At 39.3% G+C, this 27,438-nt stretch overlaps 1 protein-coding gene across 2 annotated transcripts in view; it reads left to right on the top strand.

Annotated features, from left to right (window-relative positions):
* The first annotated feature begins 4,214 nt into the window (after positions 1-4,214).
* The window catches only part of clybl (citrate lyase beta like), a 68,832-nt gene continuing 45,608 nt past the window's right edge, over positions 4,215-27,438 (top strand). For both annotated transcript variants that reach the window (XM_077537649.1, XM_077537648.1), the window contains exon 1: positions 4,215-4,279. In XM_077537649.1, the coding sequence (XP_077393775.1) occupies positions 4,236-4,279 (44 nt within the window). In that variant the 5' untranslated portion in view covers positions 4,215-4,235. The remainder of the gene's footprint in view (positions 4,280-27,438) is intronic.

Raw genomic sequence — 27,438 nt, 5'->3', positions numbered from 1 at the left:
TGAAGGCAGACTTGTTAGCATTGTCCAAAAAAAGTGCTTTCCTTTGACATTATTGTTTTATATTTTACTGCCATTACAGGGGGTCATTAGGTGTATGCAACATTTAAAAACACATCTTCAATGAGCTTCCATACTGCTTTCCTGTGTGTGTTCGTCTGTATGTGCAGGTGGCAAAGGCTATTATTTGACTCAAAAGAAGATGATTTTCTTCTCTCTACCTGTCTCTCTCTTCTTTTTTTTTTGATAACACAAGAGAAACCCTCCACCCCCGCCCTCCGAGTTGCTGTGGCGCGACCCAGTGTCGGCTGCTTTCTTGGGCTCAGGAGGTTTCTTGGGGGAGAGCAGAATGGAAGTTGAGCATCTTGCTGTGATCCAAAGAAAGTGTGCCAAATTCTATCAACACTGGATTAGCACACAACATTTGTGTTCGATCAGCGGAAGCAAAAAAAGAAGAAGACGGTGAGGGGTGGAGGGAATAAAGTAGCAGTTTCCAAGGAGCACAAAGATGGAATTTTTCTAAAAAGCATTGCTGTTTCTGTCTCATGTGAACTGATGTGCACGAGCCCCGTTTTTGTTTAGAAGGGAAATTGTAGACTGTTCATGAAAATCAACATGTTTTATTGTGTAACAATGTGTTTTTAGTCCAGAATAAAGATCAAAATATTATATTTCCATCCCTCTAAAACCTGTGTTCTTTGCACCCTCACTAGTCTAAACACGGTATTTTAATCAATATTGTGTTTATTGAATATGAATTAGGAAGCAAAATCCACCCGTTTTTATCCATCTCAGGGGGCTGCCATTTTGTTATTTGCTGTTGACTGAAAATGACGTCACAATTGCCAAAGAGCTCTACTTGCGATCGTCACATGACCAATCCAGAAGACAGGTGAGGCGGGACGATCGTTGCCTGAGTCCTTAGACATTGTGATTTTCACCTTTTCTTAGACCAAGATTAACATCTCCCAAAGTGATGGAAATGCCAACTTATTGAGAAAAAAAAGGATCTACTTATGATCTAACACAGAAACTCATCTGTCAAACATGATAGATATGAAATATGTAATGTCATGGCTGCTTCTTGAACAGGTTCACTAGACCTTATTGATGATAACTGAAGAGGGTAGCAGCAGAACAAATGTTGAAGTCTACAAAAACCATTTTGTCTGGCAATTTACATAAAAATGCATCCTAACTAATTGGGAGAGGCGTCATCATGCAACAAGATAACGGCCCACCGTACACTGCCAACACAACAAATGGCTTCATCAAGAGGAGAAACTGGAAAACTAGCCAAGCCAAACCCAATAGGGCATACATTTTACCACTTGAAGAAGAGACTGAAGGGAGATACCCTAAGAAACAAACAAGTACTGAAAGAGCCTGTAGTAAAGGCCTGGAAAACAGTCTGGTGAAGTCAATGGGTTGCAGGCTTAAGACGCCATCAAATATTAAATGTTATTCACTTTAATAAATTAATAATGTCCGTTTCAATACTTTTGCTCACTTGAAAAGTATTATGTTCTGGAGTTGGATCCCAAAAACGCAGACACAAATAAGCTTTTAACTCTTTATTCGCATAACATCGAGAGGCGTAGAACAAACTTGACTAGACGAGAAACAACTAGAATGTATCAAGAATCACGAGATGCTAAGCTAACTTGGGCGGTGGAGTTGCACAGAGGAACAGAGGTAATGATCCGACAAAAACACACCCTCTTCAGACAGGCTTATATAGACAGCTGATTGGTTGTGGCTAGACGTGGGTAACAAGACTGACATGGAATTATCTGATTGGCTGTTTACCAGATAAAGAGATTAAAGTTTCCTGACATCACATAGCTTCTGACATCACATAGCGTCTTACCAGTTGAAACTAGATGCTGGCTACATCAGTTCAAAACAGACACTTGGCCTCACAGTCATGACCCAAACATAACCCTTGCATCACCCTAGTCATGACAGTAAACATAACCCTTACATGACCCTAGTCATGACAGTAAACATAACCCTTGCATGACCCTAGTCATGACAGTAAGCATAACCCTTGCATGACCCTAGTCATGACAGTAAACATAACCCTTACATGACCCTAGTCATGACTCATGACAGTAAACATAACCCTTGCATGACCCTAGTCATGATAAAAAGTGGGTGGCTTCAAACAAAATGTGCTCTGTCCTGAGTTTAACACATCTCTATTTGTAGATGTAAATACTGGACTTTGCTGTGAAAGCTGTGATTTTGAACTATTCTGATATTCCCAATACATTTGGAGGGGACTGTACATACAGAAACCACTAAAAGAAGCCACGGTTTGTTGAGAATATGCAGACGCAAGAGTCCCCGCCGATCTCTTCCATTCACGTTTTGAGGTAACTGTGTTTGGGTCGAATAAATTGACCGTAACTGAATTGTTTACCGATTTTGGCATGTACGGTATTTGTTTGTTAGAAACATCAGACATACAGTCATGATACCAGACATGTAGGTAATCTTACAAGTGGGGCTTCATAACCTTAAATATGATAAATTTAAGACCAAATGCTTAAAAAAAAAACAAGTGTTGCCAAAAACATACATCCATGATATGATAGCTCCAGTGTAAATGCTTTTTACGTAATTATTTAATTGGTAAGTTACTGTATTCCTTGCACTTCATACAATACATGTGGCAGCACGTTCACTTTCAAAATCACCCAATGGCTGTTTGGCCAATGTTGACATTTGGAGCAAACTCCCTGCTGACTTAATCACGGCAGATATTGCGTGTCATTTTGTGCGCTGCGCTCAGACTGGTGCTGATGGCAGGCCTCGTAATTCGCCACCGCTGTGAGGTGGGACTCCTGGGGGGTCACGCGTCTCCCCGCTCTCTCTCGAGGTCACAAGCTTCATTCTGTCTCCGTGACTTCCCGTCCCGCTGAGCCAGCCAGTGTAAACACAAACAGCAGTGACGCAAAGAGGTCTTGAACGCCAAAGAATCGGATGAATGTGACAAACAAGCCAGCTGCTTACTCATAAAGTTGATCATTAGGATGTTTAGGATGTGTCACACAAATATGATCTTAAGGGAACCTCCAAACTCTGTTTTGTAATGCTGGTTGACTTCGAAGTTCTAATTTCCAAATATTTCATCATAGGAAATAATGTAGTATAAATTGCTATTATATCCTAGTCCCTATATCCACTTGTAGTGGCTGATACTGTTTAATAACTCAAGTGCAGATGGGGGCAGGCATTTTAGTAAAAGATTTTAGGTTTTATGCACAAGTTTGTATATCAAACAAATTTCTCCCATTGAGATGAATCAAAATACGTGTTTTGGGTTGGTCATTGAGTCATATGAAACTGTGTTTTGGATCAAGTCATGGGTCATTGTTGTGATTTTGATGTTGCCAGTTGCTTATGCAGTTATGTCCCTTGTGATGGTAATATATGATGTATGCTTATCCATCCATCCATTTTCTTAAACACTTGACCCTTACAAGGGTCGCGGGGGGTGCTGGAGCCTCTCCCAGCTGACTTCGGGCAGTAGGCTGGGTACACCCTGGACTGGTTGCCAGCCAATCGCAGGACCAGTCAATATAAAAACCAAATTTATAAAGAGGTAACATGGGTACAAATGAAGAGGAACAGACATTTTTTCAAAACCTAAATATAGAAGAAAACAAACAAAACAATGTATTTCAACTCAAGGTGTCAGTCTGTGGAACTATCTGGATTGATAAAAAAAATCTTCCCAGTCTATTTGTATTTTTAAAAAATGTATAAAAGTACAATTACTGCAAAAATATGCTGCACAAGGACATGCAGTTCATTCATTTTTATTTTATTTAATAAATTAATAAAATTGATTATAACTATACTATTAAAACCAGTCTTCATTATTATTGTTATTATTGTTATTATTATTATTATTATTTAAAATACATTTTCTTTCACATTCATAGCGTTTATTTGTTTATTCATTAATTTATATATTGATGTATTTATTTATGTGTTTATTTATTTATTTATTGTGTATGTCATTGTGTCTGTTCACTGTGGAACTCTAACGTGCACTTTGAGCACAAAAGTTGACTCCAACACGTCCTGCCCTCTCAGAGACGTCAAGACCAATAAGCTGCTACCCCGTAAGTATCCTCCCCCCTCGGCCGCTGCGACCAATCACACAGGACAAGAATTTACTTAACCAGCCAATCGACGCCCTCTATTCGAACTTCGCGTCAAGAAAAATGGCGGCGCCCCTGAGAAGGACTGTCAAACGACTTTTGCAACAGTAAGTCAAATTTATTCTTTTAAAGACGTTTTTGTTTTCTTTAACGTTTTAAAAATATGCCTGGTTGAGCTATTTAAGCTAACGGTGGGGCATATTTTGCTGTGTTTTTAGTCTAACAAGAGTGTAACTCGAATGAATCATTCACTGCTTGGAAGGCATCATTTGTTTGTTTACCCTGCTGTAGACTATAGCTGTACAATACATACATGGCCAAGTAGGCGCATTTTGTATCAGTTAAAGTTTGATGCAGTACATATGGGTTTAGATCTCATTGCTGGTGATTTGGCTTTTTGCTTTTGCTTTTATTATGCTTGTGCTATTGGATTAAGTACAGCCAAAGAGTCCTCAATGGTCATTCAGGCTCCTTTGTGGTGGTTCTGCTGTCATTTTATCACCCCGTTAGGTGTAATTTTCCTTACATAAAATTAAAATTGAAAGTTGGTAGAGTCTTGCAGTCCATTTATCCCCATATTATGGAATGTACTTCCTTTTAATCTTAGAGTGGAAGCAGGTATTCCATTATGGCTAGATTGTTTGGACCCCCCGCACCCAAACCCCCAAATTTGATTTTGTTTTTGCTTGTTTTAATTGTAAAATTTTGTAATTCCTTATTTGATGTATTCCATAGTTATGTGAAACACTTTGTGAGTTTTTACTGTGACAAGTGCTGTGTAACAGTAAAATGCACCTACTTCCTGTAGAGTAATATACATAGCATAAAATGTGCTGTAAATCCCCCTAGGAAATACCGAGAATAGATATGAAGACCCTAGGCATGACTTGAAAGGTATTTTTGCTGCGATCGTTGTGTTTTACATTTGATGATTAGTGATGATTAGAGCGAGGGGTGGGCGATTAGGGATGTCACGATAAGGGCAATATCGTGATATTGTGATATTAAAACTGCCACAATATCGTCGTCGTCATGTTCACAATATTTAAAAGGACCACATCTGTTAAAACAGTCAGGTTGATTTCCATTTGTGCAGTTCTACCACCCTCTAGTGGCTAGTTTATTAGTGCAATTTAATTTTCATTTGGGATGTTTTGGCCTTCTATGTTTAAAATCTATGCTAATTGTCAAATAAAGGGGAACCTAATTTGCTTGTGAAGCGATCAATGTGTGCTTGCATTAGCAAGGAAGTGCCTCAATATTGTTATTCGAGATTATAGGTGGTTTATATGCATTGCTGTTATTTACAAAAGCACAATATTGTGCTTTTTCTTTTTTTAATATGAGCTCTATTTGACAATCTTGTGATCTTTTTTTAAATATCACCAATGCCCCCACAATATCGTGATAATTATCGTATCGTGAACTTCATGTCCTGATAATATCGTATCGTGATGTTTGGATATCGTTACATCCCTATGGGCTAGGGCTGGGTATTGCCACCAACTTCACAATACGATACGTATCATGATACAGGGGTCACGATACGGTACGTATTGCGATACATATGTATCCCAATTAGAGGTGGGAATCTTGGGGCACCTCACGATTCGATTGCGATTACGATTCAGAGGCTACGATTCGATTATAAAACGATTATTGATTTCCCCCCAGGCAGCAGAAAAAAAACAATGTATTTTGGTGCTTTTAATGTTTCGTACATTAGTTACAAAAATAGTACAAAAGTCCTCTCAGGCCTAAATAAACTACTATTTCAGTATCAAGTTAACAGTTCAAAACAGTAAATAAAATACTCAAGTCCTCATTCTGTAACAACAGCTTTTAAGTATATTCAGTCTTCAACAGAATAAAACATAGCATTGAGCAAAAATATATTATTTTTATCCACTCAAAAGTGCACTGAGATATAAATGAAAGACAATGTGAACTACTACTTCAATACAAATGCCTAAAAAAAAAAAAAAAAGTGCTTTCCTGCTTTTTAAGTTGTGTAAAGATGAACATGTAAACATTAAAGTTTCTCAGAGGTACAAAAAAAAAAAACCCTCAAGTGCTTTTCTGCTTTTTAACTTGTGTAAACATGAACGTGTAAACATTAAAGGGATCGTTCGGCTTTTTTAACATGAATCTCAATTTGATCCTCACCTCCCGTGTGTGCGATCAGTACTGACTTATATCTTTCTGACAGCGTTCGGTGACACGCGTTCATGTTCGACGTTGGACGAGAGGAAAATAGTCCAGCAAGCTGGCTGGGGTCTCGGAAATAAAGCCTTTTTCTTCTAAAAACTATTTGTTTTCAAAAGCGTGATACATTTCCACCACAATACTCTTTTCTGAATAAAGTCAGACGCCATTACCGCCAGCCACTACTTTTCTGTTCGTTCGTTCGTATCACTGCGCGGCGCCCTGTAGAACGCTAACCGACGCACTGCAGCCAGCTAGCTGATACTTCCGCCTGAAGTTGTTTGCCTTTTCGGAGCAGGTCTGATCTGACGAAGAGGTGGGTTGGTCAGCTCAGCCATGCTTGTTGTTGTTTTGAATGTCGAGGCGTGAGTTGTGGATGTGTACTCTCGGTCCGTCCCATTAAGCGTCCCGAAGACCGCGCGCGCTACTGCGTTTCAGTTCCGCGTACTTTCCGCTCCGGTCCACTTTTAGTTTCGGTTCCCTTGGCATATTTATATAATCGGAATTTGGACTTTTGTGAATCGTTCTCGATTGTTCCACGGCCGAATCGTGAATAATCTAAGAATCGGAAATTTTGCACACCTCTAATCCCAATACATGATCTTCAAGGTGATACGTATCCCGATATTTTACATTAATTTACTTGCATTTTATAATAACAGTCATATGTATACCTAAAGGATATGTTTATTATGCTGGATGACAAAAATGTTTTTGTTAGTAGCTCTTCTGGTTTACCAACAAGCGGCAAGCCTGGTCTAAATGTGTTTGCTCTGTAAATTACAGGTCTAAAATGTGCTTATTTGAAATATTTGGGGAAATAAAAACAGCATTTTTTTCATTTTCATGGAACACATTTTATTTCGTTTTCTAAACAAAATAATAGGAAATTTGGTACATTAAGACACGCGCCATGTTAAGTTTATAAGTAAATAAATATTGATATTCTTCCTCTGCTTTAATTTTTCTTAGCAAGACACAGTGTCCAATCACTGGTGAACTATTTTTGCATTAATTGAAGGCAATTAACTTCAAAGCTGTTTTTATTTTATTTTTTAGGTACAATGCAAGCTGCAAAGGCAAACGTTAACTGCCTATTTAAAATTAACATGGCAATATCGATTCTGACGCCTGCGTATCGATACGTGTATTGTAATGAGGCCCGCAACGATATATTGGCATATCGATTTTTTTTAGCACACCCCTACTATGGGCGATATGGTAAAAATGTCCTATCACGATTCTTTAAAAATAAATTCACAATCTAAATTTTATCACAATTTTTTTTTTTTTTTTTACATATTTTTAGACTAATCTTCACATTTCTGCACATTTTTGTAAAATTTAAAACGTATTTAAAATGTAAATAAAACCCTAAAAGAAAAAAAAACAGACATCTTAAGCCAACTAAGCTTTCTGAACAGGTTTCAATTGAAATAGTGCAATTTTTGTCAAATATTGCAATGAATGTAAACATAAATGGTAATGAACAGCCTCAGTTACTTCTTTCCACCGCTTGCTTGTTTTTTCATATGGAGTGCCCTTGGTAAATGACTGTGTTACCGTGGATTGTGTTAGCTTGGAGCTGCTAGTGGCTGGTTTTGGCTGTCTGTGATTAAACATTGATTAAACAGGTTCGTTGTGTCAACATCTGACGCCCGAACGGGGTTTCCGCAATCTTTGCAAATTACTTCTGTCTGCGCCTTGTCCTCTTCTCCCAGACTACGGGAGGCAGTAAAGAGTGCGAACGGTGTATGAACAGCGCTGTTAACACCACAATAGAAATTGACAATGTTTTTTCCTCAATAAACTATCGACAAAAACAGTTTGGAATGATTTAGCAAAGTAAATAAAACACAGAATTGGAAAGTAGAAAACACTGTTTACAACAGCGTTTGCACGTCCGCGACTCCACGTAGTTAACAAATTCTCGTAGGTGGGCGTGTGGGCAATGTGAACGTGTCGCGGCGCGGGGAGAGTTGCGAACCCGTTGGCTGTAAGGTACCGTGGTGACCGGGCTGGTGGGGGTGCGTCCCTGCGCCGGCCGCGGCCCCAGTCGTGAGGTCCTCATGGATGCTTCGGGCTCCAGGTGGAGGAGTGGAACCGTCACTTGCCTTCGGTGACGGAAGACCATGTAAGTTCGAGTGAGTGAGTGAGTGAGTGAGTGAGTGAGTAAGTGAGTGAGTGGCGGGAGGGAAAAAAAAAAGGCCACACGGATGCATCAAGCAGAAACCAAGCTTGAGCCCATATAAAGTTGAACTGTATAGAATGTGCCACAGCCGATCTTGACGATCTGTCACCATTATGAGATCGTCAACACATTAAAGTTCTTAACGATCTAATATCGTCATATCGACCACCCCTAATTAGAGCGCTACAACCACATCACAAAAAAAGATGGATGGATGGATGCTCTCCCGAGAAAAATCACTCCAGTGTGGTCCGATGGTCTGTGATAAGGTGCATTTAAATTATCGTGTAAGTCCGCAAGATGTCGACAGTACAAACTTGAGGGAATGTGATACTAACATTTCCTTTCAAGGGTAGAATTAATAAGTGGCCTTAGCACGGTAGTGACAGCAACCTTTTGCTGAAGTTGCTCCTCTGCCTGAAGATGGTGTTGTTGTGTAGTGAATGCTGTGGAATGTCTGGGATATTTTTCCCTACGTTTAACATCACCTGTGTATAGTACTCAATAAAACAGTTAAGTGTGTCTATCCCTAGTTTAAAACAAATGATGGATGGATGAACAATGTAAAATCACAGGGTGAGCTTCTAACCCACAACCTCTCTCGAGCGATGGAGAATAAATGGGGGAAAAAAAAGAAATCACTGAGTGAAGTTGTGCAGATTGCCACTGATCTCTACAAACCAAGGTGGAACACTCCTTTCTGACTTGTTTGCATTGGCTCTAATGTAATCCTGAGGGTGGAGCTAATCAGTTAGCCCCAAGTGGACTCTCACTGTGAAAAAGGTGGAAATACATTCTGTGTCTGGGTGTCTGGGTGGACAGCCATTCAAACAGCCATTCAAAGTTAGTCAAATAACCATTCGGTTATTTGACTAACTTTGAATGGCTGTTTTATTTAAAAAAAATTTAAAAAAAAATCTATATATATATATATATATATATATATTTATATTATATTATATTATATTTAGAGAGATAGAGAGCGAGATATGCCAGATAATACCGAGTGTTTTTGCATGTCTATTTTAAAGGTGTTCTTTTCCGTCACAATTTTTTGGCAAATATTTAAATGCTTTGTAGAAAATGTTCAAAATGCCTCTCGTCCTTGTGTTGAACACTTGGCGGAGGTAATAAATGTAATAGCTACAGTTTACAGCCTCAACAAAGGGTCATATCTCCCTAATTGGATCCGTTGTTACTCGAGGGAAGCGGCGTCTACAAGGTTAAATGCTCAGACGGCCGAGTCCGCGAGGAGGAATGTGCGCTCTTGTTTTGTTTTATGAACAGCCTAGAGCCGCCCTCGCTTCGCCTCGACACTGGCAGCAGACTGCTCTTTGTCACCAACACCCTCACGTCAAAGATGCAACGGCATCCTGGGAGGAAGCGTTGGCTGCCGCTATGCAGTCGACAAGTGATGAAAGTAGCCTGCAGCTTGTCAATTAAGAGAGCCAAGGCCTGGACCTTATAAGTTAATGGGCAGTTTCCCCTCTGGGGGCCTGCTAGGGCTTTATAGCGACGCTTATAAAATGCTCAAGTGTAATGCATCCCTATAACGTTTTCAATTCAGAGACGTGAAGCAGTGTCTGCGCTTGCTTGAATGATTTATATGGTGGCGAGTGGTATAGAATCGGAATGGGACTTTTTCAACTAACACAGTTGTTTGTAAAGTGGCCACTGTACGATGCTGTATTTTGATGCTACTTCCCATGAGTTTTATGAGAATTTAGGGTTCAGTTATAATCAGACTACACAGATAAGATTGGCTGGATAAATTTGACAGATATTTTGCATTTAATGCAAAATTGGTGATCGGTTGTCGGTCTTAATTTGCTGATCCATCAGTGTTGTTATTGATTGGATCCGCAAACTAAAAATCATAGCAAACATAATCTCATTCACTCAAAATATCAGTGAACTGTACAGTTGGATTATTTTCAAATTTGTGACAATATTTTTAAATAATATATGTTCTTTTGAGGAGTGAGAGGTGTTATGTCGGTCCGCCACATCTCCCCTGTTTTTCCTTGTATTGATTAGGGTTTAATTATTATTGTCAATTATATGTGAATGTTGGCTGTTCATGAGCCGGGCAGGTCCCATTCCCTCCTGAATCGCGGGTTTGACTCTACAGTAAATAAACATGTTCTTTAAATAGAATGGATAGAGTGGTCCATAATCTGATTGAATCAGGTATGTATGGATGTATGTATTTATTTATTTATTTTAACTCTGATCAGTGATCGGCTCAGATTGTTTAAAACCTAGTAATACTTAGCATATGGCTAGTGCTGTAACAATTGAATATTTTAAGAAACAATGGATTATTCGACTAATCTGATTCATTTTAATTTTGCATTAAGGTGTATTGCTAAGGCATTTTTCCCCTGCTTACTGTTTATTGACCAGGGATTGGTGTTTACTTCGTATAGTGATTAAAAAAAAAAAACAGGAGGGTGTGGGGGGGTAATGATGTTGTACTATGTTACCGGTTTGGTCATTGTTTTCCAAAGTAAAAATAGAATTTGCAAATGTCTTATTATTTTGAATAAACACAGAAGATAGTCATGAAGGATTACAGAAATTAGTGAACAATAAATTGATATGCTGAAATCAGAGGATTTTGACAATTTCAAATTAAATAACTGCTCCAAACGATTACTCGATTATGAAAATAATTGACGATTAATTTGGTAATCGATAACTGGTCAATTAATCAATTATTTTTGACAGCTCTACAGCTAAACCATCATAACAGCCTACATCTTTACACAGTGCTCCTTCTTGTCAAACATCTCAAACAGATGAATGCAAATGCACCACACAAAATTTCACTTCCAATGTCTTCACTGCATTAAATATGAGTTGGCATACTTCACAGTAAATACCAGCATATGCTCTGTTTTTTCTTCTTCTTCTTCTTCCTGTTCTAAAGACATAATGTTTTGATGCTGGTTGAAGGAGTTCCAGTGAGGTGGGTTAACGTCAAGTTCTAAGATGGTCCCAAATTTTCACTTAATTTCAAGCTTTACCAATAAATTAATAATGTTTCATTTTTTTACAACCTTAACTTCGAAGATTGCAGTGTACTTCCCAAGTTGCTATCACAGTCAATCATGATCTACATCATGAAAGATAACAACGTGTATCACAAGATCGATGTATTTTCCCAGCCCTCGTACTACCCAAGTATATCCTTGAATACTCCTAATACTAGAATCAGATACATTTGCACAGGATTTATTTGTATAGGAGAGGGGGAAATCCTCGATGAAAATTCCCTCACTCATGTGGTGTCGTCTGTGCTTTGGCTTCCGGTAGAAAAATAAATGAGTGTTTGAATAAACACCCGTGTGTTGACACCTCATTTCCTCATTGATTGGCGCTGGAAGCTGAGAGCTCGAAGTGTGTTTGTGGGTGTGTGGCCATAATCCAATCAGGTGGGAAAACAACCAGTGGGTCTGTGTAACCAACTTTTTCAGCCACTTCATCCTTTGCTTAATCTTTAGATTTGAATGTATTATTTCCAAGATTACTGACTTTTAAAGATTTTCTGTCACTGTTTGCTTAGCTTTCTGGATTGTTTTGCAGGAACAGTGCATCCTCAGGTTGTATGATTTAGAATTTGACCAAAATTATTAGAAAACTACATCATAGAAGTTTTATAGAACTTGACAATTCAACTCACAATCATGCAAGACATGAGCATCTTCATGCCAAATATCAGCCAAACGAGCTCAGTTTTACATCTTATTTATCTTTACAACACTTGACTGACGCTCATGATTGTCACACAAAACTTGTGCATATCATGCTCTTCACTTTAGTTCAACAAGCATAGTTCAGGTCTTGGATTTGTTGTTGTTGTTGTTCTGTGACACTTACTCAATAAATTTGACTATTGTCGCACAGGACTTTACATGAGACGTTAACGTGTAGTGCCAGACCTAGCATTAAGTACCAAATGATTAAAGCTGCACATTTTTTTTTTTTTGACAATTTTTGTTTTTCCGATTTACTATGAAATGTTCAGCTTTTTACTCTTACATAACAACTTACAATGCTTAAAAAATGTGTAATCTCATTTAGTTATTAAGAATGCTTAAACTTATTTGGAAACCATGCGACTGTTAAGAATATCAAGAAAAAAAAGGTAATGTTAATGGTAATGTTTTTCTACATCAAGCATGTTCCACTAATGCCCACATGAGTTCGAAGAGCTCTGATTGTTTTCCTCTGACAGCACCTATCAGTTTTATCTTCACTTTATTGTAGAGTGTGCGGACCCCACACACTCCACACTTTCTTTGGGGAAGGGAGGGGCGGAGTTTTTCTTACCTCATTTGAAGTCACGTCTTTGTTTGTCAACTGTGGCTGTCGCTTTAAGAACGAACCTGACACAGATACTGCGGTTGCACTTTGGGCCAGAGGTGGCAGTCGGGAGTACAAAAGTGACAAACTGCACAAAGAAAAAAATCGATTTTTTTTTTTTTTTTAAGAGCTCAGAATTGTTCATTCGGTAGTCTTACCGATTCAACGTCTTATCATCATTGCCTTTTTTTTTTTTTTTTGTGTGTGTGAATCGATTTTTAAACTTCCATTTTTAATGGAAAAATATTCAACAAAACGTCTGACTTCGGGTTAGGATTCACACCTTGAGCATGGAAGAATGTTATATGAACGGAACATTAAGCCTTAATATTTTATTTTAATGCTGTTCAAACATGAAACAGATTACAACCTCTATAAGACTGAAATTTCAGATAAATAAATAATACATTTTCATATAAATCTTACACTCTACAAGCTTACTGATTAGTATTTTCTAAATTTGAATGAAAAAAAATCGCAACAATCGACTTATAAATTCGTATCGGGATTAATCGGTATCGAATCGAATCGTGACCTGTGAATCGTGATACGAATCGAATCGTCAGGTACTAGGCAATTCACACCCCTAGTTATAATTACCATAACTGCTAATTTCTGTTAGTCTGTCTTTGATGTTTTGCATCAGTTGTTGATTAGATGCCTAGTGAACATTTGTTTGGGGTAATGATAAGGTTTGATCTATTAACAACATTGTGGTGTATAAATCAACAATGTTTAATTGTCTTTTGTTGTACTATGTGTCAAATTTACAGTAAAGTTCTACTTGGACAAATAAACAAGCTTGAGGCAAGCACATTTGGAGGATAATGCGAGCAAGAGAGACAGAACAGGCGCTAACTAATGCTTTAAAAAGTGTACTTAAATAAGTTTAAATGCTCTTAAAGCGTGTGTGGGGGGAGTACAAAATGAAATGATAAATTATGTTAAATTATAGGGGTGTTAAAAAAATCGATTCGGCAATATATCGCGATACTACTTCGCGCGATTCTCGAATCGATTCAATAATCGGCAGAATCGATTTTTTTTTTGGATTTTTTTTATTTTTTTATTTTTTTTTAGGATTCACACCTTGAGCATGGAAGAATGTTATATGAACGGAACATTAAGCCTTAATATTTTATTTTAATGCTGTTCAAACATGAAACTGATTACAACCTCTATAAGACTGAAATTTCAGATAAATAATACATTTTCATATAAATCTTACACTCTACAAGCTTACTGATTAGTATTTTCTAAATTTGAATGAAAAAAAATCGCAACAATCGACTTATAAATTCGTATCGGGATTAATCGGTATCGAATCGAATCGTGACCTGTGAATCGTGATACGAATCGAATCGTCAGGTACTAGGCAATTCACACCCCTATTAAATTATGTAGTCTCTTTTTTTATCACCGGTAGTCATCTATTGCGGGTGGATCTGGAATGCATTCCTCTCGATAAATGGGTTCGATGTTTTAGGCATTGCATCATCAGTCAAATGTTTTATTTAGTTAAAATGGATGGCTCACCCACCAAGGCCTTTTTTTTTAACCCCACCATTTTCAAGGCAATGCATCAATAAATGGCTCTATTACCTGTTGTTGATCTAGCTAAGCTTTCCTTTGAAATGTGTTACAGAGCATTAAGTTAACACATGTTGCTATGCAAAAACAAACTCTGGCGACTGGTGTGGGGGGCCAGCTGAGAAAACGTGCTGCATTGAGGGGAGGGGTGGGTTTGACTAGTGAAGGGAACAGGCCCCACACTACACTTGTCCCGGTGAAAGGTGGATCCATGCGGCCAACAGATGGATCTGTTAGCCTGTATCCCCCAGAGGCAAAGAAAACAACCAAAGCAAGTGTCTCAGCTCCAGCACAGAAGCCTTTGATCAACAGCACATCTTCAGCCGCCGAGGGGTTTATAAATTAAAAAAAAAAAAAAAAAGAAGAGTTCGGAGCCTCGGAGAGCACATCTGTATAAACAGAATCAGGGAAGAATGTGCGAACAATGCAACAAAAGAATTTTGTTCTTGGCTAATAGGTCATATATATTCTAGAATTTAGTATCAAATGAAGAAGCATGGGTCTTTCTTTGTTTTTAAGGATAACAGAAGCTGTAATGTGTTTTTGCTCTTTACACATGCAAGATAAAATTCTGGTGGATTTTGACCTTAAGATTTAGTAAATGCAATTATGTACAGAGTTGAACCTCACGTCACATATTTTTTGAGACTAGAAAACTATTTTTCTTGTTCTAGATAAGGATACAAACACTTGTCAATATTACCACATTAAAACAGCCGAATACTGCCTTCACTGAAGAATGGCAAAGGAGTTATGTGAATGTCGTTTGTCAACAAATTGAACTGTAAAACAGAAAACAGTCAACCTTAACTTTTTTGAAAAGTGATGATTACGGTGTTACTGTCATGAACAGTGTTGCTGCGACTGTCTTACTGACAGTGTACACTAAATAAGCGAGTTAAAAAAATGGCTCAAAACTAGAAGTGTCAGTCGATTAAAATTTTTAATTGTAGTTAATCGTATGATATTAACTCGCGATTAATCACAATATTTCTAATTATTCACACTCTTGTGAACTCTTGTTGAAGAAATGTTAACCTAATAGAAATGTGGTTGCATTTTTTAGTCATTGATTCAGTAATTTCATAACAATTCATAATAAATAATACATAAATAAAAATGTAGGTACAGTACTGTACGGTAAAAAAACAAGTGTGACATTGATTTGTGTTGGTAATTTTTCTGTCACTACATGGCATAATTGTGTTTCTAAGACAATGGTGACAGCTCAGTGCATCTTTCTTTTTATATTAAGAGCTGACTAATTTTTAACATGAAGTAACTTGTGAAATTCTGCACATTTTAAAAACTGTAAAATACTACGTGACCCCAGTTTCCACAAGTATATGCATTATCTAATTTATTAATGCTAAATTGTGTTCCAGTAATATGCACAACGTTGAATGCTTTTATTTTGTGGCACGATTCAGACTCGTCCATGTCTGAATCGCGATGCATCTAAGAATCGGAAATTTCCCCCACCCCTAGTGATTATGATATGAAATATATTAGTCAGACACCAGGCGTGGAACTTTTCTGACACCTCGTACAACATCAAGGGCACTCCAGCCTAAAAATTATCCATTCATCCATCCATGTTCCTAACCGCTTACTCCTCACAAGGGTCAAAGGGGTGCTGGAGCCTATCCCAGCCGGTTTCGGGCCGTAGGCAGGGTAGACCCTGAACTGGTTGCCAGGAAGGCCGAAGCCTGAACTCAATCTTGCGTCCTCAGTATTGGGAGGCGAACGTGCTGACCAGTCATCCACCATGCCGCCTCCAGAAATTCTATATACATTTATTTATTTATGGTGTGCAGCCATCAAATCTAAATGTTGTTATTAGGTGCTGAGAGCAAAGTTGCCTACTCCAAGGATGACTAATCATTCTTAATGGCGTCCTTATGAGCATGCTGTTACAGTTCTATATTCCGTGTAGTATTAATTTGCGAGCAGTTGGTTGTGTGTGTGTGGGCAGGATATTACTTCCAGGTTTGCAGTAAGCAACATTTTTTTTTTTAAACTATTAAATAAGCACATGCCCTGCGATTGGTTGGCAACCAGTCCAGGGTGTCCCCCGCCTACTGCCCAGAGCCAGCTGAGATAGGCGCCAGCAGCCCCCGCGACCCTTGTGAGGAATAAGCGGTCAAGAAAATGGATGGATGGATAAATAAGCACATCCAGTATTTAGTTTCTTTTGGCTATTCAGTGAAACCCTCCATCCTATTCTGTTGCTGGGTAGTAGAGGTAGTGGTTTTGGTCTTCTCACGCCTCTGAAGTTGGCTCACTGCCATGGTGACGATCAGTCAGTTCCAGAACGATGAGGTGTAATTTAGCACCATTTCCTGCCTGACACGCAACACCTTAATGTGTAATGGGTTTTACTTTTTATAGAGGGGTGTTTGTTAAACAGGCAAAGGGGGGGGGGGGATTGTGCATGGGCCATTCCGCCTTCATGTTTCTTTAAAGCTTACAGTATATACACCTCACTGCAGTATAAGAGATGCTGAGGCCACATGGATGCTGTTCTTAATGTGTCCCATTGGGGTCAGTATTGACAGTAGCGTTTGTGTGATGAGTTTTTTCAACAGGGGTATGTTACATGTACTGACAGAAACTGAACTATTCCAGTTTTTATCAAATGCTGAAACACAAAAGCCTATCCTCTAAACCAAATGACCAGAAGAGTGGTGAGTACTTGCGTACAGTCATACAAGAAGAATCGTATACATTTTTTTTTTTTTGGCATGTCAGAAATTACTTTGGTCACACCAGTTATCCTGCACAATTGAAGCATAGGGTCAATTTTCTGAACTCCAAATGCAGGATGCCATGCATGTCTTTGGAATGTGGGAGGAGACCGGAGTACCCGGAGAAGACCCACGCAGGCATGGGGAGAATATGCAAACTCCACCCAGGAAGGCCGAAGCCTGGACTCGATCTTGCGTCCTCATCACTGTCAGGCAGATGTGCTAACCAGTCAACCACAGTGCCGCCTATCTATCATAAGTGATGAATAATAATAAAAAAATACATACTCTGCTGCAAATTTCCAAAAGCGATAACCAAAACGAGGTAATAATTCCAAAGAATTGGCTACTATTGGTTTGGTCCTGTGCTGCCGTCTCATCACAACACTGGCATGAGTTGCAGACAGACGGCCTCCTGTGAGCGCTACATTTCATTACAAACAGGTTGCAGTTCTACCACACACATATTCAAAAGAGCGGGGTCATCTCCTTAGCATCAGTCTTTTTTGTCTTCGACAAAGCCTCGTCTCTATTTCTTCCCATTAGTGTCCGCCATCCGCTAATGATGCACATTTCTTTACACCGTCCTCTCCATGTCACTCATTTGCACCCTCCTTCTTGGCATCTCTCTCTCCCTTCCATGATGTTTGTTTGGCTTCCTGGTTTTGTTTGTTTATTGTTTCCAGATGGCAGACGCAGACTTAATTTGTGTGGCTTTCAAGTTTCCCAGAGAGCTTTTTATTGCCTTGGCTCAAGCACTTATCCTGTTTCCTCTAGCTGGGCTTTATGATGGGCCTTTTTATACTGGAAATAACTGTCACTATCACAACAGTGTACACCAATGAAGATCATGTTGAACATCTTCACTTCAGTCGATCCTCAGATGAGGGAATGCGTTTCTTCATCAGTTCTTCTTCTTCGCTGTTAATGAGTATACACATATTCATCACCCAGGACTTAGACATTATATGAGGAACTAGTAACTGTTGACTGTGTTGCTCCCTTCTCTAGATCCTGCTGAGTCTCGTCTGGGCATCGTTAAGTACTGTGACGTCACTTATTTACAGGAACCCAGGAGGCAGACTCACTCCGTTAATCGCGGGGGAGGACCAAGCGCTTGTCTTTACTCATCGGATGCGGTTTTTAAGACGATGTAGTAATGAAAGCTCTCAGCTATATAAAACCCAACCCTTCTTCGCCTTAAAGAGGGCTTCTCTACTGGCCGGTGCTGATGGAGTGATTGCCCCGGCGTTCCAACCTGCCTAATCCCAATATTTTAACTGGTCAAGGGGGTGGATTTCTCTGACCCACCTCCAAATATCTTAAGTCTGAACGCACTGTGATTTAGCCTTTAATTTGCCGTTTTCCTGCAGTGTATGATAAAGTTGAGACATCACCTTCTCATGCCAATTGGATGTGCTCAGTCTTGATTTAGATATATTCAGGCCAAAGGTACAACTTAACAACAGTAGAATCCGAGCCGAAGTGCAAAGGGATCCGACTGCAGTGTTCGCATAATCAGTGGTGTTTTTTGCCTTGCAACTGCTGAGCCTCCTGGCTGGCCAAGCTAATCTCATCAGAGTTTGGGCCCTATTGCTGGGGTGAGGAAGAGGACAGCCTAGCATGACCCATATCTCCGTGCCAGGACGGCTACACAACTCTGTCGCGACTGTGCAGTCACATCAGTTTACTACGAGGACGAGGCCCTCTGCCAGGGTGTTTACTACAGAACTGTCTGGCACAACAAGATAATGCCCATGCTAATGCCCTCTAAGGACACAGCCACTCGCATTAATGAGGACCTGAACTTTCTCATCACACACAGACTCTTATCATTTTCAGAAATACAGAATTGACCTATGTTACTGTAATCAGTTTACCCAGTCCTGGTAGTATTTGTAATCCTTGGCGTATGATTTATTTATTTATTTATTTATTTTTTAAGATGAATAAACAGCATTCAAAGGAGCCATTTAAACGCAAAATAAACTACTTTAAACTCAAACTACTTTTCCGACCTACAATAAATTGAAAAAGGATGGGACTATTAGGGCTTTCACAAACAAATCTTTTGAGAATCGAATTATCCTATCAATTATTACTTCAATTACACGGGTAATACACCATTCCCCGGATGTGGACTGGTGTCCGTACGGGAGCTGCAAGGAATAGAAAGCATTTGAGTCTGCATGTCAATTCACAACAGTTGCAGTTTGAGTGTGTTTGCGGTGTGTATCGGATGCGAAGCTGCGGAAGGTTTCTGCAAGGTTTCTATTTTTTTTCCAGATTCCGCATGCGGCTTTTCATGAAGCCGAAGATATTACATGAGCCAGACAGGAAGTCAGGCGTCAGCATCAAGGTAGATCCGGTCTATTTAAAAAATAAAACCATTTACAAACCTACCAGTCCAGGGTGTCCCCTGCCTACTGCCCAGAACCAGCTGGGATAGGCACCAGCACCCCCCGTGACCCTTGTGAGGAATAAGCGGTCAAGAAAATGGATGGATGGATGGATTTGCAAACCGTTTTTTTAGGGAGGGGCGCTAGCTAACTACATAGCTTGATATGAGTCGGACATTTAAAAGACAAAAAAAAAACCAAATGGCTCAAAATAAATAAAACAACACTATTTAAACACAAAACATACTTACCCATGGTAGATGAGCCAGGGTAGTAGTCCCAAAAATAACGTCCAAAAAGTATATTGATGTGAATGACAGGCAAGCGTAGCTTGCTTGTAGCTTGCTTGTTTACAAGTAGTGCTCTATATACACGGTTGTTGTTGTGTGAACTAAACTCTTAAGCGTGAACTCCCATGATCTTGTGGTCTCGCGGGTGCAGATTTCCGACAACGTACGGCTCAACACACTCCGTGTGAATTGCAGTCTGTACGGATGCCATACGGAAGTCGCTCCGCAGTCAAGTTTTTAGCTCAACTCAACTCAACTCAACTCAAGTTTATTTATATAGCGCTTTAAAACAGCCAGAACTGTCACAAAGCGCCTTACAGAACACAAAAAAACCCAAACATAACATAAAACATTAACACCAATACAATCACAACAAATCAACATTCTTCCATCCCTACATACGCTTTGATTTGGTTTGAAGCAGTTTTTAGATGAAAGAGGACAGAATCAGTCTCCTTTCAGCAGTTGATCAGAGACGTGATCTCAGCATGCATGACGTCACACACGTTTGCTACAAGCTAAGTTTAAGCTAGCTCATAAACAAGCAGTCGCTGCGTTCGCGATGAGCACCATACACACAAAAAGAATGGTCCCATCCAAAATTGCCTCTCCTCCAAGCGCCGAACCTCCAGTGTTTCCTCATGAGGGAGCCTCATCCTCCACACTGGGAGGGATGGCTGATCTTCTACTGCGGGCGGTCGATTGTCCCGGGGAGCCCCTTGGCCCCGGGGAGCTGTGGCTCGCTTCAGTCTGTATGGAGCGGTCTGCGGTCACTGTGGGCCGGCGGTCTCTCGTCTCTAGGATGGCATTCCTCCCTGTGTTTGACCGTCATCCCTCTCAGTGTGGACGAATTCCTCCTGGGTGCCTTTCCTTACAGGGTTCTTCTGTGCCCCTCCATGTTGTGGTTTGGGTGTGTCTGTGGGTACGATCATGGGGATATCGGAGGGAGGGGTGGCTTTTTCTTTTTATTGTATTATGGATGTTTTAATTTTTCAGCACATTGAGTTGCATTTGAATGTATTAAAGGTGCTATATGAATAGTTTTGATTGATTGATTGAATATTGGCTTCAGATTGGTTATCGGTATCCTTGACTATCGGAATCTATATCGGCCCTGGGGGTGGGGAAAAAAAATCAATCTATCAAGCGAGAACTGATCCATGTTGTTATACTCTGTTCTTCCTCTCTACAGATGACAGTTCGTCAAGAGTAGTAAGGTCTTTATCACTAGCAATAGAGTTAGCTATAGTTCTTCAATTGCAGCTGTGGACAAAATGGAATAATACACAAGCGAAGCTGTACAAATACGCACACGCACACTAGAAAACGCCACACACATTGACAGGATAACAAAATCAGCAGCTGTCTGTTTGATGCTCTTGTACTGAACAGGTTGATATTTTTAAAACAAAGTTCAGTCTTCTAGAGGATTTGTTGACATCAGACTGTTTGGTCAGTTTGAGGGGTTATGACTTCAGTTCTGAGGTTAGTCTGATTGGAATTTTTCGAATGAAATCCAATGAATGATGCTCAGTGTTAGATAAATTCAAACATGGGTTTATTTAAAAAAAACAAAACAAAACAAAACCTTTTACATTGAGTCTGTTAAGTAATTTTATCCAATGTGTTGCTTGCAGTTTGCAAATGTGTTTTCAGAACACATTTTTCTTTAATCTCAATGTGTGTACTGTGAACCTCAAAAATAACCATGCGTGTGGGCCGGTGTCAGATTCTGATAGTATTAAATTTGAGCAAAAATACAATGGATTTACTGTATAGAAATTGCAGATCAGAAATCAATTATTTTTTTCTGTTGAATGCTCTCCATAGCTACATAAATACATGCAGAAAGAAAAATAAATAATTACATTTTTCGAAATATCAAAATGTAGTCCAAAAATAAAAGTATTTATTTCTCAAAAAATTTGTCACACTTCTCTGCTCCTCCACTTTGTGAAGTAACATCAGAGCGGAAACAAACTAGCCATACTAGTTAGTTAATTATCTATCTCGGTAACATGTCTGAAGTGTTTATTTCACCTGTTTTAGACATGGTAACTCTTGTAGCTGTTTTTAAATGTTCATTACAAGGCAGCATAAAAGTAATATATGCGTATCAATTAGGGGTGCACCGATCGATCGGCCAGCCGATTTATCGGCCCCGATTTCCTTAATTTTGGAAGATCGGTGATCGGCCGATCCCTTAAAAATAAACCGATCTTTTCCACCAATCTCATCTCCCTCCTCAGAGGTCTGAAAAAAAGCCTCTTCTGCTGAGAAGACTAACATGATTTCATTTTTATTTGAGAGAACTACTTCATGTGCAGTTAAAACAACCCGTTTGTATTATTTCGACGATATTGTTCATTGTTTTCCAATAACACAAGACTGGAACACTGAAAATATAAGCTGCTTGACATGAAAAAAATCGGTATCGGCAAAAATCGGGATCGGCAGGTCAGACTTTTTAAAAGATCGGGGATCGGTGATCGGCTGGAAAATTGTGATCGGTGCACCCCTAGTATCAATGTTTAATTTGTCGAGGAGTAATGGGTGGCACTCATAAATGTGATATCGTATTGGTAATATTGTCTCTATTAGCAACCACTCCTGGTTGGAACGTTTTGCATATTTTCCTCTACCAGGATCTGGCACCCAGGTAGGCAAAAAAATATCCAAAATGACTCGTCTTCTTAAGTAAAAGGGAAAGGTCGTCGGTGCGTGTCATTTTGCCTGCACTGAGAATTCACAAAAACAGAGAGCTGATGGAAAGTTTATTGGTTTTGAATTTTAAACCCGCAGTATATCCTAATTATAGTAACCGGCCTAATGCCTATGAATGATTATGAGTTTTAATTATCAAGCTCTCTATGCTTTATACTAGGGGTGTTTAAAAAAAATCGATTCGGCGATATATCGCGATACTACATCGCGCGATTCTCGAATCGATTCAATAATAGGCAAAATCGTTTTTTTTTTGTTTTTTTTTATTTTATTTTTTTTTAGGATTCACACCTTAAGCATGGAAGAATGTTATATGAACGGAACATTAAGCCTTAATATTTTATTTTAATGCTGTTTAAACATGAAACAGATTACAACCTCTATAAGACTGAAATTTCAGATAAATAAATAATACATTTTCATATAAATCTTACACTCTACAAGCTTACTGATTAGTATATTCTAAATTTGAATGAAAAAAAATCGCAACAATCGACTTATAAATTCGTATCGGGATTAATCGGTATCGAATCGAATCGTGACCTGTGAATCGTGATACGAATCGAATCGTCAGGTACGAGGCAATTCACACCCCTACTTTATACTGTCTGAAGCCTTACTTAGCAGGTGTAATAGTCACAGTTGAAAGATTCAAACGATTCTGTTCAATTTGCAACTTTTGTGATTTGTATGTTAAACGTTCTACATGGGTACTGCTTTTTCACGACTGTACTCATTTGCCAAAGCTCACCTTTCAAATAGCCATTTTACACCATCAAAAGCAGACTTGGATCAGATTCAGCCACCACCCTAAACATAGACCTGACCACAAGCAAATCACCGTAGCTTTTTACTCCAATCTTCGATGATGCGGTACTTCCTTTCGGCTTTTGTCTGCAGTTCGGGCCACAGCTGTCGGGGCTCTCAGCGCAGCCCTGCCAAAAAAGAAAAAAAAAACTCAGGCCACGCGTCACTGAACCCTCAAACATTAAATAGGAGCATTAGACACACCTTGTTAAGGGCTGCTGGTGTTTGAGCTGTGGCTGTGGGTGCGTGTCTCATCCCATGATGAGACCAGATACACACATGCACACAACTCTATAAGTCCTCTGCCGCATAACCTTTTCATAAGCCAACAGTTGTATTCTCCTTTTGTACTCCACTGACTCCTCACTCGGATTTCAGTGTCTGGGTAAAAATATCCGCGAGACTAAAGCTTACCATTTTCTTATGTAGTGTTTCTATAATTATGTACTTCTGGCATCACACCTCAGCAGGGTTGATTCAAACATGAAAATTAATTCACAGCTAAATGATGCTCTGTGCGGCCTGAAAATAGGAATCAAATGTTTGTCTTAAAGTGCCTGAGCCTAAAGGCAGCCAGTGTTCATTAATGCAGTGGTCATTTCAATGAAGGCAAGAGCCCCCCAGTTCATTGAGTGGAATATCAATGGGCATGAGAAATAGCCTTAAATGAAGCAGATGTAAAATATTCACTGCTTAAAAATCATGTTATTGGGCAGGAAGAATACATCAGCATAATTAGATGAAACTGTGTAAACACAGGAGCGCATCAAGCTGACAGAAGAGAAAGTTTGTGCACCCATATATAGTGCTTATCCAATCTATAGACCACCACCCAATGTCAGTTTTTTTGCTACAGCTGCCCTAATTGATGAATGCAAATAAAACGCACGCACGCGCACAAACGTTTCTTCTGTCATGGTTAAAAATGCCAGGATGTAGAAGTTTTTTTTTTGTTTTTTTTTGTATTTAAATTTCAAATGTACGGTTTTACAACAATAAAAGGAAAATAGTAAAGCAATGAAGTTATGTGTATTCCTGAAAAGGAAAAAAAAAATATTTGGTTGAATATTGCTAATGACGTATCACAGAAACCTAGTGCACACACTAGTGCTCAAATTTAGATATAATTTTGTAAAATCATCTAGAAAGTCTTCATTCCCTTTCAAAGTGGTCACATTTCGAGAGCTTGGTGAAATTGAAAGTGTCACCATGACATTATTTAATGATGCTTGAAGCTCTCTTCTCGGTTGCGACCTACCTACAATGCCACAATGTTCCCTCCCGGTGCGTTACGTTCTTTATGAGTGTCTCTGACTTTTCTCACTTTCTGTCAAGACTTTTATATGACAGAGAGAGACTGCATCAATGCGACTGGATACATACTACTGCTCAGTAAATGTTTGATATTATTAGTCTTCTGTCAACAGCTAAGTCACTGAACAATCTCATGCGCCAAAAGTTGCAAAAAAGCTTATTCACCCACTCCACAATACTCTCACGCTTCACCCTTTCGCAGTCTCCCGATCACACTGAGTATCTATCACCTCAGATATTCAATGACAGATGGTATGAATACTTTGTCTCCTTAATGCTGCTAAACTTAAAAAAATAAAATAAAAAAAATCCCTTAAACGTTTGTATGTTTCAGAGAACGTGCAAAATTACATTTCATAGAAAATGTTTTTAAGGTGTGAGTGTGAGCATGGATGGTTGTTCGCCTCTGTGTGCCCTGCGATTGGCTGGCAACCAGTTCAGGGTGTCCCCCGCCTACTGCCCATAGCCAGCTGAGATAGGTTCCATCACCCCCCGTGACCCTTGTGAGGAACAAGCGGTTCAGAAAATGGATGGATTGATGTTTTTAAGGTCACGTGATCCACAAGTTCAATCTCATGGTCAAATCATAGTTCTAAAGGTCAAGTTACTAAAATACCTACCAATCTTCTAAAAGATTACAATTACCGATTTTGAATCTTTGTTGAATTCCCTTTCCAACAATACTTGTTTTGTGAAGTTTGACCAAGTAGCTCCTGAGATATGTGTTCAAACAAAGGCGGCCACATCCTTTTTTGCCGGAAGTGTCAAAATTCGGTGGGCCGTACCTCCCAAACCCCTACATTGATTGACCTAAAATTTTTAATACCGTGGACCGTAACAACGAGTGAAGTCAGAAGACTAGCCATCGTGGGCCTTGAGGGTCAATTTAAAAATAAAAGCCTACCAACGCTATTGCATTGATGTCACATGGTAGCCTATTTTTGTTTGGGTTGTCCTTCAGCAGGAAGCGCATGGTGGCTATCTTGACTCATCCTTGCACTTGATCCGAACGAGTTATGGCTCAAAGATCCATTGCACTACTTATTAAAACGTGCACTTGCACCCAGTGAACGAATGATTTATTAATTAATTTATGTTTTTTAACCAGCAAACACTGTAAAGTTGACCACATTTGTGGTAAATTGGTAGCAGTGTAAAGCCCTGCTGTCTGGTCGTCTAAAATCACCCCAGCCCTAGTTTTTCCCTTTACGAGGCTACGTTCAAAGATACACTCTTCCACTTAACAGGGCCTAACAGCATCCTGCCCTGTCACTGTCCAAGCTTTTGGGACAACATAACAATGACTCTCAGACTATAATACCTAAAGTCTAAAAAAGGCTAAATTTCCAGATATTTTTGTGCCTAATGTAATTTTCCTCAGATCGTTTTTAAAAACATCATAGCCTTCCAATCCAAACAGTCAGCAGCATGTCTGCGTCAAATCTGGTCCGTGTCAATCAGCAGACATTTCCAGCAGCAGTATGCTAACACCCATTATACACCCACGGTCAGGAAATCTATTACGGACTCCAAATGGAATCTTCTTGATTATTTCCTGAACCTCGCGCCCGCTTTGTACTATCTAGGTACCCCCCAACCCCTCGCCGTGCCCTGGAGTTTTTGCGTCAGTGTTACTTTCCTGATTTGTGATGTGAACACTGTTAATAAGAAGCACAATTGAAAACCTCAACAACAGCAATCCTTATTAATCACAGACCACTATTTTGTTACTCAAGTCAGATTTATCTGTGCAAGGATTTTAATCAGGGCCTTTTTGTATTCTAGCTCAATAGAGCTATAGGGTTTATTTCTGTATCTTTTTTTTTTTTTTCCCCCACATGTAGTTTGGAGACTCACCTGAAAAAGATCCTGATGAAATATGGGTGATACGTCATTTACACAGTGTTCAAAAGTGCAACTTCAGAAATGCAGCAGAAGATCCAGCATTTATCTGCCTGCGTCTACTATACAGATCCCAGGATATTTCCGTTACTCTATGCACAACCACTGAGCAACATCGCATCCAACGTCAATTACGCTTAAAATATTTGTTTTGTGTGAAATGCCCTGACAGACAGGTGACATCCCAGCTCTACTATGGCTCTGATATTATATTATAGCATTGGAGGAATGCTGAAAAATAACCAGTAACTTTGTACCCCCGCTCTGTTTATACAATACAGTAACATGAAGATATTTTCCTTAATCCTTTACTCTTTTAAGCTTTAAAATTGTTTTGTTATGATAAGAAATACTGTAGGCTGATTTTATTTGGACCACTTTGTAAGACTAGTCTAGCAGAATAAATCAGTAACTGTACTGGTACTTTATGTTTTCAGAACACAGTCTGACATGACAGGAGACTCGTGAACACAGTAGTTATCGAGCACTGAAGTATCCAGTCAATTTCTTAGATGGCGTGCTACATTGATTTCAGATGTTTTTATTAGAGAACCATGATAATTCCATTCTTGAAGATTAAAATTACCATAGTCTTAGCTTACTGCCAGGGGTATGTTCTTTATTTTCCGTTTGATCCTGAGGTTGGTTGGTATCAAGTTGAAAATGAGATAATGTGTTTCCATGGTTCAGCCCTTAAAGGAAGGAAGAGGGGCAGTTGATTCATGCCCA

This window comes from Festucalex cinctus, chromosome 11, assembly GCF_051991245.1.
Source record: "Festucalex cinctus isolate MCC-2025b chromosome 11, RoL_Fcin_1.0, whole genome shotgun sequence".
Lineage (NCBI taxonomy): Eukaryota > Metazoa > Chordata > Actinopteri > Syngnathiformes > Syngnathidae > Festucalex > Festucalex cinctus.
The sequence above is the reverse complement of the archived record's forward strand: the minus strand, read 5'-3'. Positions and strand labels throughout refer to the sequence as shown.